At 49.8% G+C, this 16,345-nt stretch overlaps 1 protein-coding gene across 8 annotated transcripts in view; it reads left to right on the top strand.

The window, feature by feature from the left end:
• The first annotated feature begins 1,132 nt into the window (after nucleotides 1-1,132).
• The window catches only part of AIFM3 (AIF family member 3), a 50,545-nt gene continuing 35,332 nt past the window's right edge, over nucleotides 1,133-16,345 (top strand). For 7 of the 8 annotated variants that reach the window (XM_088064972.1, XM_005524541.2, XM_005524540.2 and 4 more), the window contains exons 1-2: nucleotides 1,133-1,183; nucleotides 11,442-11,582. In XM_088064972.1, coding sequence (XP_087921098.1) covers nucleotides 11,552-11,582 — 31 coding nt within the window. In that variant the 5' untranslated portion in view covers nucleotides 1,133-1,183; nucleotides 11,442-11,551. Of the gene's footprint in view, nucleotides 1,184-11,436; nucleotides 11,583-16,345 lie in introns of all 8 variants that reach the window. The other variant, XM_088064970.1, reaches the window with a different exon arrangement.

Below are 16,345 nucleotides of genomic sequence, written 5' to 3'. Positions count from 1 at the left end.
AAAAATTCTGCATGTCAGATAGGGAAATGTAGGTGATTGGTCTGCTAGGGGTCCCTGCTGCCAGCAATACCACACCCCATGGAGCTCTTCACCATGCCCAGGACCACATGAAGGGATGCTCCTTCTCAGCTGGCTGCAGACACTGGACATGGGATCATTTATCCTGCCTTAGAATTGAGGCAGCTCCATGAGAACCCACTGTCCATTTCCCAAGGCTCTGGAAGCATGTGGGTCCCTGGAGCTTCTACACTGGAATACTTCATACTTGGATTTTATTTTATTTTATTTTATTTTATTTTATTTTATTTTATTTTATTTTATTTTATTTTATTTTATTTTATTTTATTTTATTTTTTTATTTTTATTTTTTATTTAACAGCAGTGAGAACTGCAGATGAATAGCCCTGTTAAACCTCTCATCCCACTTAGAGCAGGGAACTGAAGCTGTATATTAAAGAGCAGTGATTTGCCTGGAAAGCCTCAGAGGCTGTATATTCGGGGTGTAAGAGAGCAGTGACCCGAGATAAACGGTCTGGAGGGGAAAAAACCTCCCTCTGTAAGCAGGGTGGTATCAAAAGTCGTCCACTGAAAATAAAAAACAGATTTGGGGCACGTGATAGGAAAGGCACAGAGAGATGCTGACACTGCCAGGTGGCATGATGGGAAGGGAAAAAGTTTTCTAGGGAGAAGAAAGGTTCCAGGCGGGAGGAAGAGGAGGGTGATGCAGATCCTTGTCTTCGAGGGGCGAGCACAGACGTGACTCCAGAAGGAAAATGTAAAGCAAGTGACCTGGGAAGGGCCGGGCCGGGTTATTTCAGGTGGGCAGGAACAGCCCCAGCAGTGGCGGCCCCGCGGGACCAAACAGAGACAAACAACTGCCCCGCTGTGTCTGGTGCCAGCAGAGACCTCCCGGCACGCGTGTACCGAGAGCGGGCAGGGCCAGCAGAGACCTCCCGGCACGCGTGTACCGAGAGCGGGCAGGGCCAGCAGAGACCTCCCGGCACGCGTGTACCGAGAGCGGGCAGGGCCAGCAGAGACCTCCCGGCACGCGTGTACCGAGAGCGGGCAGGGCCAGCGGGGACCTCCCGCTCGGCCCCCGCGGCGGGGGCGTGTTCCGCTCGCCGCCCCGCCCCGGGACCGGCCGCGCTCCGCCCGCCGCACCGGCACTGCCGCTGCTGCCCAGGTAAGCGCGGGGGGTGGCGGGGACCCGTCCCGGGGAAGATGTGAAGCGAGGGGAGCTGCCAGTGCAAGGCCGCTGTCCAGGACCGCACCGCACCTTCGGCCGGGGGGAGCGGGCGGTGGCGGCCGCCGTTGCCCCCAGGAGCGGGAGCAGCGGGGGTGTCGGGATTACCGGGGCGCGCAGCAGCTCCGGGGGCTCCTCTACAGCCGGAGCTGCCGGCGGGGCCGCGATCGGAGCCGGGGGCAGGCGCTGCGAGAACGCCGCATGTCTCCGCATCTCTCCTGAGATGCAGCAAATGCCCAGGAAATCAAAGCAGCATAAAAGTGGGTCGCGGAGAAAAGCCGCATTTGTCCTGAACGGGGTTTAGGTCCCTGTGTCATATCCTCCCGGCAGCGTGTTCTAAAAGCTTGTTTATCCCTGTTTCGGGGACCGTGTTTTCGCCTGGACAGGGATGAATGTCTTAAAGCTGAAGAAAGGTAGATAAGATTAAATTTTAAGAAGAAATTCTCCACTATGAGGGTGGTGAGGCAATGGCAGAAGTTGCTCAGAGAAGCTGTGGCTGCTCCATCCCTGGAAGCATCCAAGGCCAGGCTGGACAGCGTTTGGAGCAACTTGGGATTGTGGAAGGTGTCCCTGCCCATAGCATGGGGTGTGGAAAGAGATGAGCTTTAAGGTCCCTTCTACCCAAGCCATTCCACGATCCTTGTGTGTTTTTTCCAACTCATGACATTCTATGGTTATATGAACTGCAAGGTCTCCCATCTAAGGAACATCTAAGTGTGATGGATGGAGCTGGACTGTGGTATTGTACTGAAGCTGTTAGTCGTGGAAAGCATTGCTGGGATAAACTCCTTCTGCTCTGCTCCAGCTCCTGTGGGGAATGCAGATTTCTTTTATGCAATGGGGACCTTGCAGTGACAGCACAGCAGAGGCTTGACTGCCTGTGGTGGAGCAAATGAGAATTAAAGGTCTCTCGTATTGTGAAATTATTTGATTTTTGCATCAAGCACTCTTCATCTGGGGAGAATTTCCAACATTTATGATTTTCATTGGCAAATCTTTACGATCTGAACCAAATTCCATCATTAATGATTTCCTGTCCAGCTCAAAGAGGTGTGTGGAGGGGTGGCAGTGACAATGCTGCTGAATGAGCCTTTAACCTGGAGCCGGTAAATTGCTGAAGCAGCAGCCAGGAAAACAATCCTGTCTGATCGTGCTCTGACACGGCGTTCCTGCTGCACCTCTTCAGGAGCCAGCGGGGTACATTAAACGCCAGCTTTGTAGCTCTCTGTGCTACCGCTGACACAAACTTCTGGTGACAAGGTGAAGTGCACCAGGGCACGTCAGTCCCTGCCCGTATCCCTCTCTGCCTGCTCTGAGACGGGGCCGTGCAGCCCATCGCTGGGGCCATGAGCTGCTCTTGCCGTTTTGCAGCGTGACTTTTGCTTCTGTTTCTTGGGACCATTTGGAAGGAAATCACTTGGCAAAGTGCTGCTTTCTCCAGGTGGGTGTAAAGCACATGTTGGACCCCACCAAGAAGTGGCTGGAGAGGTAAAGCTTTGGCAGGGATGGCTATACTGGGGGGCGGGGCTAGGCAAGCAAGGTGGAGGAGAGAACAGGAGGCGAAGGAGGGGTCCAGTGCTGCTCTGAGGGTGTCAGAGTCACTGTGTGCCAGCAGCTGGAGGATCCTGAAGCAGAAGCCAGGCAGCAGGATTGGGATGGGTATGGAAATGGCAGGAAAATGCGAATGGGATGGTTGGGCAGAGAGAAGGGGAAGCTAGCTGGAGAGCTATCAAGGGGGAAGAATGGGTTGAAAAGCTACAGAGGTAAAGAAGAGGTTGGGGTGCCAGGCAGACAAGAAAATGGGGTTCCTGTGTGTCAGCCCCCTTGATTTTGGCTCATCTGCTCCATGGACAAGGGGTGGGCAGCAGTACATTGCATGTCTGTGCAAGCAGTGTTACCATATCCTGTGTGCAGCATCTTTGAGGTGGATGGACAAGAAACAGTGACATGAACACGGGCATGGTCCCTAGTTGGGCACACCATTCTGGAAGGCTGATCTACTGGTCTGGTCTGGGAACCACAGCAAGGGGTTGTGAGACTCTCCTTTCATCCATTGTAGTGTGGTTCCTGACAAAAACGTTAACCTCAGGATGGAGACCATCTGTTTTCATCCTCATGTTATTTTAAAAATACATGTTCTCCTTGTTGTGAAAATATCGTCACCTGTCACACTCTTCTGTGTGACTTGTTTCTCTTCCCACTGTCTCTTTTTCTCTTGGTATGCAAGCCCTGTGCCCCTCCCTGGGGTCAGAGCAGGGCTGCTGCGGGTGGTGTTGATAACACAGAGTACACAGCATGGTCCACGGGGTGGGGTAGAGCCTTGGGCTCCCCAGTGCTCCAACCATGCCTGGGTTGTGTTCAGAATCAGTGTGCATTATGTCAGAGTTCAGTGGAGAGAGCTGTTTTTTTTGGCAGCAGAGTGCGGCTTGCCCCGGAGACAGGGCAGTTTGATTTTGCTGAGCCAGATCTTGCTGGGAAACATGGGGGTTCCTCATTGAGATCATGGGCTGTGGCACCCAGGGTGTTACAGTAGGTGGAGGATGGACTCCAGGGTGAGCAGAGAGGGGAGCTACAGGAACTCAGGGTGTCAATAGGACGTTGTGCCACTGCCTGCTGTGGTTTTTGGGAGAGTTGATCTCTGCGGAGTGGTAAGGACAGTGGGAAGGTGCCTGTGGGCTGTGGGACACTGATAGTGTGGCTGTGCTCGGAAACAGCTAGAGCCCAAATACTGTTTCACCACCACTCTGTACCATGAGGAGTGTGGTGTGTCCACTGTGGGGTCTGTGCTGGCTCCTGCTCTGGCAGGCTTTGTGGAGACAGAGATGTGGGACTCCGCCACATCAGTGGAGACTGGCTGATTTGGGGGAGGGAAGGAGGTGAGCTGTGGGAGAGTGCTGGTGCACCTCTGGGCAGAAGCCTGCTCACTGGTAGGGCTAGGAGGATACTGGAGCAGAGGCAGGTTTACTGCTTGGTGAATGGCCGGACTCTTGGGGTCCACCTTATACATTTTTATCAGTGCCCTCTGCCCACAAAGCAGCTGAAACTGGCTGAGGAGGTGGAGGTGGAAAGCATCACTAGTGGATGGAGATGCATCACTGAACAGAGATGGAGGAGAAGTGAGCCTGAGACTGTGCATGGTGGCACTAATATGAAACAAGAGTGGGCCTTCAGGATATGATGAAGGACAGTCTGTGTGTACTCACCAAGGACAGGGGGTTGTAGAGTCACCACTCTAAAGTCTTTCTAATACTGGCACAGGTGTGGAGGAACCTGGTGAATGTGGTAGCCCACTGCTTAGCTCTGACTAAACACTATGGGAGTCAAACTAGAGCAAATCCACTGAAAGGTGAGAGAAATGGGCAGCCCTTGTAAGAGCACATCATGACTGTGAGTCTGGTGTGTGGGGGCTGGTGATGTGGCAAGGGTGTGTGGTTGGTCAGGGTGGGTATGTGTCTGGCTGGGATGGAGCCACAGAGGGTGGTGGTGGGGCTGAGGGATGGGGTCCACTGCTAGGTGCCATTGTGTGTGGTGAAGAGGTAGGTGGGAAAGAATGCTCTGGGCCCTGGTGATGTTCAGGACCAGGTGGACCAGTCTTTGTGTCCAGGGACCAGAGCCTGGGCTACCCCATGGGACAGACTATGCTTTGTGGGATGGCTTGGAGAGGCCATGGTGGGATCTGTACTATGCTTTGTGGGATGGCTTGGAGAGGCCATGGTGGGATCTGTACTGTGCTTTGCATGTAGGGTGTGACCAAAACAGGTCTGCTGCTGGGTCTGCTCCATGGCTCCTGCTGGCCTTTTGTTAAAGACAATATTTTGCATGTATGGAGAATTGGCAGTGCTGTAGTGGATAGGGTATGGTTTGGGATCAGGGCTTGTTTTTTCCCACAGTGGGGACCAGAGTCAAGGCCAGCTCTTCCCTGCAAGCATAAATTGTGACACTAGATGCTCTGAGGCTCCAGCTGCCCCCTCCTCTTGTGTTACTGCTTGGGGGATATGGGAACCAGCTTGCAGAACTGGATGTGAATAGCTGGAACAGGCACGTGGTACCCTTCACACTGCAGAGCAGATAAGCAAGTTTTTCAGATGTTGAGCTCAGTCCTTAAACACAGCAGAAAAAATATTATTTGACCTGGACCCTTTAAAGACATCCATGAAGGATGTCACAATAAGAAAGTGCTGAGCTCTTCAAATAGCTGTAATATTGTTCTGAGTCCAAAAATTATCTAGAGGAGCTGATAAAGGTGCTGAAGGACAAAGTTCTCAGGGCAGAAATATGCAAATGTTTGCAGACAACAGAACCCAGATTTAATAAAAAGAAAATGTTATTGTATGCAGGGGCAGTTAAAAACCAGCAGCTCCTGTTCAATGCAGAGCTGTTGGACATTGCCTTAGAAGACCTATGCTGCAAGTAACTGAAAGCTAGAAAAACAAAGCTGCCATGGGAAGAGAGGTGGAGAGATCACACACACAGCTGGACTCTTGGCCCTGCCACAGCAAGGAATCACTGGGCCAGAAACAGCCCCGAGGAGCCTGGCAAAGGGTGATGCTCAGAGCTGTAGAGGAAGGCAAAAGCCCCCTGGCACTTGTGCCAATCTCCATGGAAGACCCTTCCTGGCCCCAAACTGGCAATGAGCTGTTCTCTGAGCATGTGAGCAACCCCTGTGCCCGACCTGTCATGTGGCTGTCATGGCTCCAGGGCACAGCACAACTGCCTAACCCCTTTCCTTCCTCTGTGTGGAGGCACATCAGGGGTCTCAGCACCACAAAATACTCCAGAAGTGGAGTATCCTAGGAGCAAAAATTAATTTCCTGTCCCACCAGAAGACCATCAATGCTACAAAGTGTTAAAGAAGTGAAATCTTTCAACATCTCCTTTTCCCATTTTTAATGAGTTCTGCATCTGGCAAATGTGTGGATGGGGTGTTCTGTAGTGGTCTTCAGATACCAGGAATGGATTTTCTTGTTCTTTGTAGACCACTGGATCTTTCCAGCTGATACACATCTGAAAAGGTCTGGTACCCTTGAGGACCCCCAGATGTTAGTGGGTCTTGTAGTGATTAGTGTTGGGTCCATTCTCCAAAGCTTAAGGCAGAATTAGGGTTTGATCCAGGTTGGTATGTGACCCTGCTCATGCCTGGAATTGGGTCAGATGACCAACAGAGACCTCTTCCAGCCTAAATTTTGCCACGATCGAGGGCAGAAGGTGCAGAGCAAGAGGTGCCACCCTGATGGAAGATATCAGTGTAGTCATGACCACAGCTGCCTTGGGGCTGCCATGTTAATGCTCCCTGCATTAAAAGCTGCTGAGAGGTATAATGTCTCTTTGACTGGCCCTTTGATCGACTCTCTTTGGGAAACAGGCACCCCAGTGCTCACACTGCCTACCTCTCCTTTGTGGTTTTCATTAGTTCTCCAGTACTGAGGAGAACTTGGGGAAAGCTCTCCTCCTCATCCTGACAGAAAGTCTTTGGGAGATATCTCTTGTTGACCTCTGCTTTGAGATCCTGCTGTGTGTCTGAGAAGAGACCTTCCTCATCCTCACTTATGTGGACCTTGGCATTTTATGGACCTGTAGCCCTTCTCCTTCAGACTGGTGATGTCAATGGAGAGACAAAAGTCATCTCCTTGGGAACAGAGCACGTCCTAGATGCCCCACTTGTTCACTGAATTCCAGTGGTTCTTCAGAAACCTCCTCAAAGGTCTTCTAGGTGCTCTGCCGGGTTGCCCCCCACCTTTCCTCCAGATCCTGCTGCAGAGCACTGCAGAGGAAGCAGAGAGCTCACCTGTGTGGAGAAGATAAAAATCCTTGGAGTCTGGTTTGCTGGACCCATGGCAGAGATCATTCAGGCATTTCCAGCTGTGAGAGGGAGCCAGTCCAAGCAGTAGTGCCTGGAAATCAAGAGAGGAGAAAGGCTGGCTGAGCAATGATCCCTGGGAGAATGGAGGTTGGATGCTGGTGATGGCAAGATGGGAGTATCTGTTGCTGTCTGGTTTCCTTGGAATGATGGGCATGTTCCTAAGCCTTGGGAACCTGAACTGTGTCCCCAGCAGACCTAGGGCTGGCTTGGGTCTGTCCCAAAAGGAGGACAGGGCAGCGGAGGAGATGCAGCTGTTGGAGGACCAGGACCAGGGCTGTGCAAAGCCTGGAGGATCAGGGATTGTAAGACCCAGGGACAGAGATGTTTCTTATTCTGGTAGTCATATCCAGGATCCTCAGGAGCTGGCAGCTGCTCTGGCATCTTTGTCTCCCCTATGCTTTGGCCCCAGGGCAGAGTCCCTTCTCTGAGAGCATGTGGTGAGTTGTCACTGAGTGCCTGCCTTCTCTGGCCTCACACCTGCTAGGCCCAGGAGTCATATTAGTCATCTTCTTGATGACACTGGGAATGATGATGACACATCACCGAGGAGAGGAAATTTGGGTCCAGGGCTTGAGAGGAGGGGTTCAATGGGACAGAGAGGGCAAGGCTGCCTTGAGAGGTAGAGAAACCCCCTCTATCTGTCCAGGGGACCAGGTAAGGGGACCTGTGCTGGGCAAGTGAGAAGTGAATGAGAAGCAGCCCTCTCGCCTCTTCTTCCTCTCGTGGCACCCAGGGTTGGTGTGGCCAGGGCAATTGAGGTCAGGGTGATGTCCACAAAAAGGTGAGTGTGCAGCCAGAAGCTCAGTTAGGGTGTCTGGAGGAGCCTGGAGAGGCCGCAGGGGCAGCTGGTGTTCATGTGCACCAGGCCCCCTTCACACAGCAGATGAATCATGGCTGAGGGAACTCTCTCAACGGTGGAAAAGTGTGTCCCTGTCAGGGCTCCACAGAGGTCTTCAGCTGGAGCTAGCTGGGACTGCAAACTGACATCTTTGTGAGATGTCCATGTCATAGGGCATGGCTTGGTTCTCATATCTGTGCCAGATTTCTAGGCAGGTGATGCAGGATTATTTACAGCAGCAGGACAGATGGTGACAGATGCTGCAGCTGGATGGGAAGGACCTGGGTGCCAGGTGAGGAAATGATACTGGGGCAATAAACACAAGTTGATGCTCGGGGGAAAACATTATTTATACCTATGGTGTATTAATACACTTATGTATTTGCTACATTATCTCTTGGAAAGGATTTTGGAGTCACAGCAGAGCACTTGATTAGAACAGGAGCCTAGGGCACTGCAGAGCAGTGCTAATAATAGCTCTGCCAGCACTGCACTGCTCAGAAGTGGTGCAGGCTCTGGATCCTGCTCTGTGCCCAGCAGGAAGGAAGTGTGGGCTGGAGTGTCCATGCCTTCCTGCCCTGTTCCTGCCTGCTCATGGAAGATGGGTGCTGTTGGCCATGTTCAGGCAGTGGACACTGGGCTGAGCCAGGTGGCTGTCTGGTCTGATATCCCTGACCTGCACTGAAGCTTGATGTTGCCATATTTTACGTATATTGCTGCTGTGCAGGGGAAGTGCTCATGGTGAGTAGCTCTAAACTGTTTCCCATGTTTCTCCTGTTGGATCATTTTCCCTGTTTTTCCTGTTTGGGAGGAGGCTGGTGTCCCTGGTTCTATGCTTGGGCAGTGCTGGATGATAGAGTTCTGCAGCCAGCCAGGTGTAGGGCCAGTTCCTCATTCACACTAGAGTTTTTAGGGATGGAAGTAGTATGTTCCTCAGCACCACAACAGTTGCCTCATATTTTGGTAGCCCACTCCTTCTTGCCCTCTTTGAGCAGATGCTGAAGGTATTCCTGTTCAGCTGTGTGCTACAGAGGGTTGTTGTGTTCAGGGAACAGATGATGAACTGGTTTGCTGAGCATGGACACCTTGCTCAGTTCAGGCTGTCACTCTTCAGGATGTAGCAAGGTTTTACAAGTGATCCTGGGTTCAGCTACATTGTGTTGTATGTGGGCTTATTTCCTTCTCCTAACAGAGCTTATGGCTTTGGCCACAAATCCTGCAGGATCCAGCTCTGGATCAATACCTCTGGATGCCACTAGCAGTGACATGGCCCTATTGTGTCCCCTGAATTGGTCTGACAGGGGAGGCTGGTTCCTTTCTGCAACAGCTGAGTCTCAGGTGACTTTGAAGCATCTCCATGTGCTTGCTGAGAGTGAGGCTGGGAGCAGCCAGATGCCTTTTCCCCTGATGGCATCAGCTGAAATCCTATCAAGAACCATTTTTGTGTTGCCTGGTGAACTCTACGAGTGGAGAAGGGACACCTCTGATAGCAGCCCTTCCCTCTGACCTGCTTTGGGAGGTGCAGATGTCTCAGTGCCTTGGAAAGGTTGTTGGGACTGTGAGTGTAAAAACTAGGAGATGTGAAGTAGGCTTGAGGGGATGGTTGCAGATCGTCATTTTTAAGATCCAAACAAAGCAAAAGCATCTCAGATGAATGGCTGATATTCCAACATTCAGGAACTCTGACATCACTCCAAGTCCTTGTTAAAACCAGCCAGACATGCTAGAAACCAGTCCCATATCAGCATTTCTGGGAAGTTTGGGGAAGTTGGAGTGATTCACTGGTGAGGCATATTTGGGACCCACCCTTCTGCCATCCAACCCATCACCTGTCCAGGGGTCCCTGCTGTGGTCCCCCATATGTGTAGCATCCCAAGGGAATGCTGCAATGGTGCCAGGGCACTGCTTTCCTGGGGCATGATCCTGTCTTGCCGCCACAGTGTCCACTTCTGCTGCAGGAAATCCACTGCAAGGAGCTGATCTGGGTTAGTGGGGACTTGGTTTGCTCCCGTGGCATCAGTGGCAGTATTTTATTATATGCACTAAACTGTTGTCCTCTATCACTGATACATCAGTGATTCCAGACTTGGTTTGCCTGGTACAAAGCCATTTTCCCTTTCTCTCTGCTGGTTCTGGAAAAGGACCCTACAGCAGCTACTGCATGTAATGCCCCCACTGCATTTTCTCCTACTGTTCCCAAATCGTCTTCTATCTTTATGCATCTTGTTACATGGTATCTTTTTTTTTGCATTTTCTCTTTCATAAACGTTGTCATGCTACTTTCCTAGGATGCTCTTGGGAGAAGAGCTCTTCCCTCTGCATTTAGTAATCCCTCTTTGCAGAGTGTCAAATAGCATTTGCCTGCTTTGCACCATGGGCAAGGCAGCGGGCTTGTGTTCTTCTATAGCTTGGGTTGCTTATTCAACGTGATCCAGACTCTGAAGCTGCTTCTGCAACACAGCTGGGGATGGCAGAGGTGATGCTGTGCATGGAAGGGGAGTTTGAAGGTGTGTTTTGGAGGGATATAGCTGAAAACAGGGGGGATACATCCTGATATGTTGAGTTGATGTTTAAACTAAAGAGAGGAGGTGCTTGGTATCTCTCTCCTGGCACTTCTCTAATTTCTTCTCATTGTAAAGATCTCAAGGCATTTTCTAAACTACAGAAAAACCTAGTTTGCCTGTCTCAAAATATAATTTGGAAATTGTTTTTAACTTCCTACCCAGATCAGAGGGATTTTTGAAAAATATATGGGAAAACCATAGTAAATCAGTTGAATTCATGTAGGAATGAGTAAAATGAATGAAATATCCTATTTTATTGCCAGTGTGTTGGATGAATCTTTGCTGTTTTCAGTCATGGAATGGAATTGGAAAGGTTTATCTAAATTCTTAGTCTTTACCAAATCTGAGAGCACCCCAAGTCAAAGCTAATAAGAGAAACACAACTTGATCTTAAAAATTAAAAAAAAAATTTAAAAAATCTCAATAGTGTAAAAAAATGAGGTTGATGCAAAATGGTCTTATATCAAACACCATTTCTCTAAATAATTATTTGTTCCTAAGCCAATGGCATTTTTTCAGGAATGAGCATAACTGGCATAGGGGAACTTGCAGGACTGTGCAATAGAGCAGACTTCTTTTTTTCCATCTCTTAATAACACAAAAACCCCAACTGAAATGTATTTATGGTTCAGTCATTGTACTTGAGCTGTGACCTGTGTGCTTAGAGCTTTAATTCCCAAAGGCAGGGCTTTGGGAAATTTAATTAAAGTCTGGCCATAAATGATATGAGGGTTTTTGTAATTAACTTTGATGACTGAATTTATAAACTTCATAACTGATTTTAGCAGTGTCTCCCAGCACGGTGACCCCAGCAGCTCGTTGTCCCCATGTCCCTCAGGTCACCGAGGTGCCCGCAGTGCTGCCGGCACTCTCCCGGCTTTGCTTTCCCTCCTTCTGGCCGGACCAGCTCTCATGGAGCTTTTCTACCCAGCGCAGGTGGGAATCGACGCGGGAGCTGGGACACGCGAGCTGGCCCTGTACCATGAGAGGATGTGGCCGCGACCTGGCTGAGCTGCCCGGCGCCGCTGCCTGTCCCGCCCGGCACCATGGGAGGATGCTTCTCCAAACCCAAACCAGGTGACTGCCCTCCCCATCCCACTGTCCCCATGGGAGATGTAGGTCAGTGGTGGCCGCTGGCCGGGGGAATGTTAATACTCGGCTCCTGCAGGGAGGATTACTGGGCTTTTAATCCCCCCAAATTCCTCAGTGCTCTCTCTCACTCCCGGGCAGGGAGCTGTGGGGGGGTTGCAGCAGTGCCAGGGTGGTGGTATAGGTGGTAGGAGGGGACCTCACCCTGTACCATGAGGGAGGCATCTCTGCCTGATTGCATCTCTGCCTGGTCACATCTCCTTGTTCTTCACCACCCACCTGCTTCTGTCTTTCTGTTGGATTTGGAGCAGAGTTACCTCCCTGGTGTCCCAGTGTAGGTTTGGGTGACAGCTGTCCCAGCACAGATATATGGGGTTCCAGCACTTTCTGTCTGCCACAGCTTTGTCACTCACTGGCCAGCCCTTATTTCCTTCCCTGTGAGAAGGGAATGACCTGGGAAGGAGCAGGCCAGGTCCTGGAGCTGCTCTGTTGCTGGGATCTTATTTTCTTGGCGAAGTTTGTCCATCTGTACTGCTTTTGGTGGGGAAAGCAACTGTAGACACCTGGACATCAAGGATTCTCCCCATGCCTGGCACATTCCTTTCATGGCTGGGCTGGGTGAGCTTCCTGCTCTGTACAGTTTGGGGAAGGTTGGGTGTGTGCGAGTGACAGGGATGGTGCGACCTGTCCAGGCAAACTGTCTGGTTGAGGGGGGCCTGGTGTGGAAGTGCCAATGCCCAGCCTTGTCCTGAGCAGGCTGACCATAAGCAGGTACTGCATGATCACCCATACTTATCGCCCCTGGCAGTGCCTGCATGGCCCTGGCACCCGACCCCAGGGAGCCATGGCTGGTCCTGTCAGTGTTCCCAAAGCTGCCCTGGAAGAGGGCTCTCAGCTCCCATCCTGCAGCTTGTTTTGGCCACCTCAGAGAGAGCTTAGGGTGACCTTGTCCTTGTTACTTGCTTGTGCCCCAGGGCAAGGGGAATCAGAGAATGGTGATGATCTATCAGACCAGTCAGCATCCCTGTGTAGCCTTTGTGGGTGGAAAGATGTCTTTTGGGGACCTTTTCTTGGCAATTTGTCTTCACTGCCTGAGGCCGGAGAGATTTCAGGTTGAAGGACTAAATGGCTCGGCTGTGACTCACTGCGCATCCATGGAATGAGGTCACTGCCTTTATGCACGAGAAAATAAAGGGGGTTTTCTGCCCTTGACCTGTACTGTGATTATGGGTCACCACCAAAGTAATATGGCACTGGACACTCTGACCTGTAAGTTTTCTCTTTGAAAGCCCCGTTTATATATTTCCTTAAAATATTTGAGGAGTAAAAACACATCCAGGAATAAATTCCTTTGTTGACTAAACTTGTGACAAACTCTGCTATGAGCTCCATTTAATTTTGTATCCTATCAACAAACTGTGTAATCTTGGACCAGTGTTGGAACACCAATGCTCTGTGGGCATCTTTCCTGAGCTGCAGATTTTTGTGGAGAGCTGTATTTGCATAGCAGGGCCAAATGCCTGAAAATGCCACCCTGCAATGCACCTCCATCCCTCAGCTCTGGTTTGGATTAACATCTCCAAAGGCTTCGAACAAGCCTTCTGCTTCCCCTGGGTAGCTCAGCACTGACTGCAGGGCTTCATCCCAGGTGTATAAAACCTGCAAATGCAAGGAGGTAAACAGGGGAATTTGACATTACTGATTGTTCTAACAAAGGGTTTCAGTGACGTTTCATATTGGAATTGTACAGTATTAGAGCTGAGTACTAGAATTTACTATTTATAGGAATTCACCTATTCCTTGTCCAAATAAGAAGCAGGGACAGAATAGAGCTATTTGCTCTATCAGTGCTGTTTCCAAATGAAGGGAATATTTCAGATGCAGTCTGAAGTGAATGTAATTGATTCAGGCACTTTTTCAAGGTATACATGAGTCCTTATCTGCTCCATTTCCTTCATTACAAGAGAGACCCTCATTTTCCCTGAGCACCCTCAAGATAACCTTGGCACTGTGAACTTATCACCTTTTGATGGGCAGATGGGTGATAGAAGAGCTCTGGGGAGTAGAGTCCTGGATCCCTAAGCAGCTGACTGTACTGCTGGCCAGCCATGAGGTCTGGCTCTGCTGCAGTGTCCATCCCTGTCGGGATATTTCAGTGTTTAATTAAGAGCTTATGTTCAAACAGTGAAGTAATCTCCTGTTATCTCTAGTGCTGCAGTCCTGTGATGCCAGATCCTCTTCTGAAGGCCCAGTTCTCAGTCTCTGCATAATTTTCTTGTTGGGTTTGGCTTGGGTGTGTGATGCATTGGGGATGAGTTGCCCAGCTGGTAGCCTGCATGGTATCCCAGCACCCACTCCCACAGTGCAGCCAGGTCCGGATAATGGGTGACAGGAACCATCATATGCTAGCTCTGTGTGAGCTGTGGCAGCTCTATCTCTGCACTGGGTATGGGAGAGTGGCTTCAAAATCTATAAATTGTGATTCTTCTTCTGCTGGGCTCAGTGTTTGATAGTGGGGCAGAGCAGTCGCTTCCCAGCGCATGGGGTGTCTGGGGGTGGGCTTCACCCTTGCACAGAGAATGCATTTAGCAGGCAATGTGCTCCCTTCCCAGGGATGCTGCACACTGCTGGAGGGTGCTGGAGGGGGTGTCTTTGGCTGTGTGACCTGAGCTTGGCTCTGAGCTTGTCCCCAGCTTTGGTTGGTAAGTTCTACCTCCTGGTTTTGGACTGTAGAATTTGCTGACCAAGCATCTGGAGAGGGAGAGCAGAGTCAGGCACTTTTGATATGGTGGTTTTGTCATTGGCTCTGTCATTTTTAATAGAATGATAGAATCATGGAATGGTTTGGGCTGGAAGGGTCTGTAAAGATCAAGTAGTTTCAACCCCCTGCTGTGGGCAGGGACATCTTCCACTAGACCACCTTGCTCCAAGCCCTGTCCAGCCTGGCCTTGGAAGGAGGGGAGAAGTGGTCCATAGAAATGGTTTGGAGTCTCTTTGAGACCACCTGAAGTCACTGTCACTGAGGCTTGTAGTTGAGGTGGGGTGGGCGAGCCCAGGGGATGCCTGGAGAGTGCAGCTCTGCCAGGGCACTGTGAGCCCCAAACATGGTGGTGGATTTACTCTGTGCTGGCTTTGGGAAAATAAACCCTGTTGGGGTAAACTGAGATTTCTGGCTGTGCCTGCTGGTCCCTATAGCAACATCCCTTGATGCATTTCTGGCTTCTGCTGCTCCCAGAGTTGTTTGCACCATACAACCAGCACCAGACTATTCCCTGCCCTCAGCATTCCTCTGCCCTGTGCCTGCAGCCCTGAAGTGGCACATTCTGAGGCATCGCAGGGTTTTGGGGCTGGGGAAGGCAGACACACTGCTCTCCCCTTGTCAGCTCAGCTCCTCCATCCCCTATAGTCAGGCATCTTGATCTTACCCAGACTCCACTTGGCTCAAATCAGCTCTTGGCTCACGTCAATTCTCTCTTCCCATATTAACTCAGTATTTTCCTGATTTCTAGTATTTTAAGTATTGGGTACCTGGAGGTACAACCTTTCAATGGCCTGATATCTATAATTTAAATTTAGCCTCCAGAAGGGCTCTGAGCCATAATGGGAACTTAATCCTGTGATAAGGAAGTATTGGGGCATCTAATTGCCCTATTTTTTTTTTTTAAATAATGAGTGTGACCCTGCATTGCAGCCCAGCCACCTGCTAGCATCCTGCTTTGGGATCGATGTAAATCATCCCAGCCTCATGTCTAAAGTGTCTCTCCAAGAGCAAGCAGAGGCTTTGACTTGTCCCACAAGGCTGTGAATAGTGATTGAGAAGGAATAAATTTACAGGAGATGTAATGGGATATTAAGGGCTGACTGCTTGTGTGAATGACATCAAGGCAAAGAACAAGAACATCATGACCACAAGAGAAAAACAGCACCTGAGCCAACTGTGATAAATGGTGTTGGGACATGGTTCCTGATTGTATTTGAAGGATCCCAGCAGTGCTTGACCTAAAGGCTGAAAACCTGGGAGAAAAAAAATTGGGACAAAATTTATAGTTTTGTCAAGAGTCTGTATTTTAAATGATTCTGTGACTTTGAGGAGCTGAATCAGGGTTTTTGGGTACTGAGAGCTTTGCAGTGCTGAGGTGTATATGGATACGTGATATGAGCACTTGCTAATGCTCAGCTGGTTCCTCTGCTTTTTTTTATATTCTTATAAAATATTTCCAGCCCTTGCCTTCTGGTTCTTCATCTATGTAAGTGTGTATCTATAGAGATATCTTAAAAATGTGCATGAAACTTGCACAAACACATACACACACATATGCATGTGTATAAGTGATGTTGGTGGCACAGAGCAAGCAGGCACATCTCTGTCTCTTTCTCTCATCTATATCTATACCTATACATATATACATCTCTATATTTTTATCTATATCATCTATATCTATAACTTTATGCCCATACCTATGTATCAATATCCATATTTATATCCATATCTCTGCCTATATTCCTGAGGAGTTGCCTACAGTCTAGATTTGTAGTCACATACCTAAAACTTTCCAAACAGTTTGCTTTAAGGTCCAGACCCTCTTTTAGCAGTTATAGGATATGACTGTCAAAGAGCTGGAACACACTGGCTCCAGCCCCATTGTAGCAATCAGATTTTAGAAATAAACTTGGATTTATAAATATTTCATTTAAATGTCATTTTCCCTTATGGGAAGTGAAGCAGTTTGCTGGATCAGCTCAGGTGCTGT

Source organism: Pseudopodoces humilis, chromosome 20 (genome assembly GCF_049639895.1).
Source record: "Pseudopodoces humilis isolate 2021_Gansu_Grassland_sample_001 chromosome 20, ASM4963989v1, whole genome shotgun sequence".
Classification (NCBI taxonomy): domain Eukaryota; kingdom Metazoa; phylum Chordata; class Aves; order Passeriformes; family Paridae; genus Pseudopodoces; species Pseudopodoces humilis.
The sequence above is the reverse complement of the archived record's forward strand: the minus strand, read 5'-3'. Positions and strand labels throughout refer to the sequence as shown.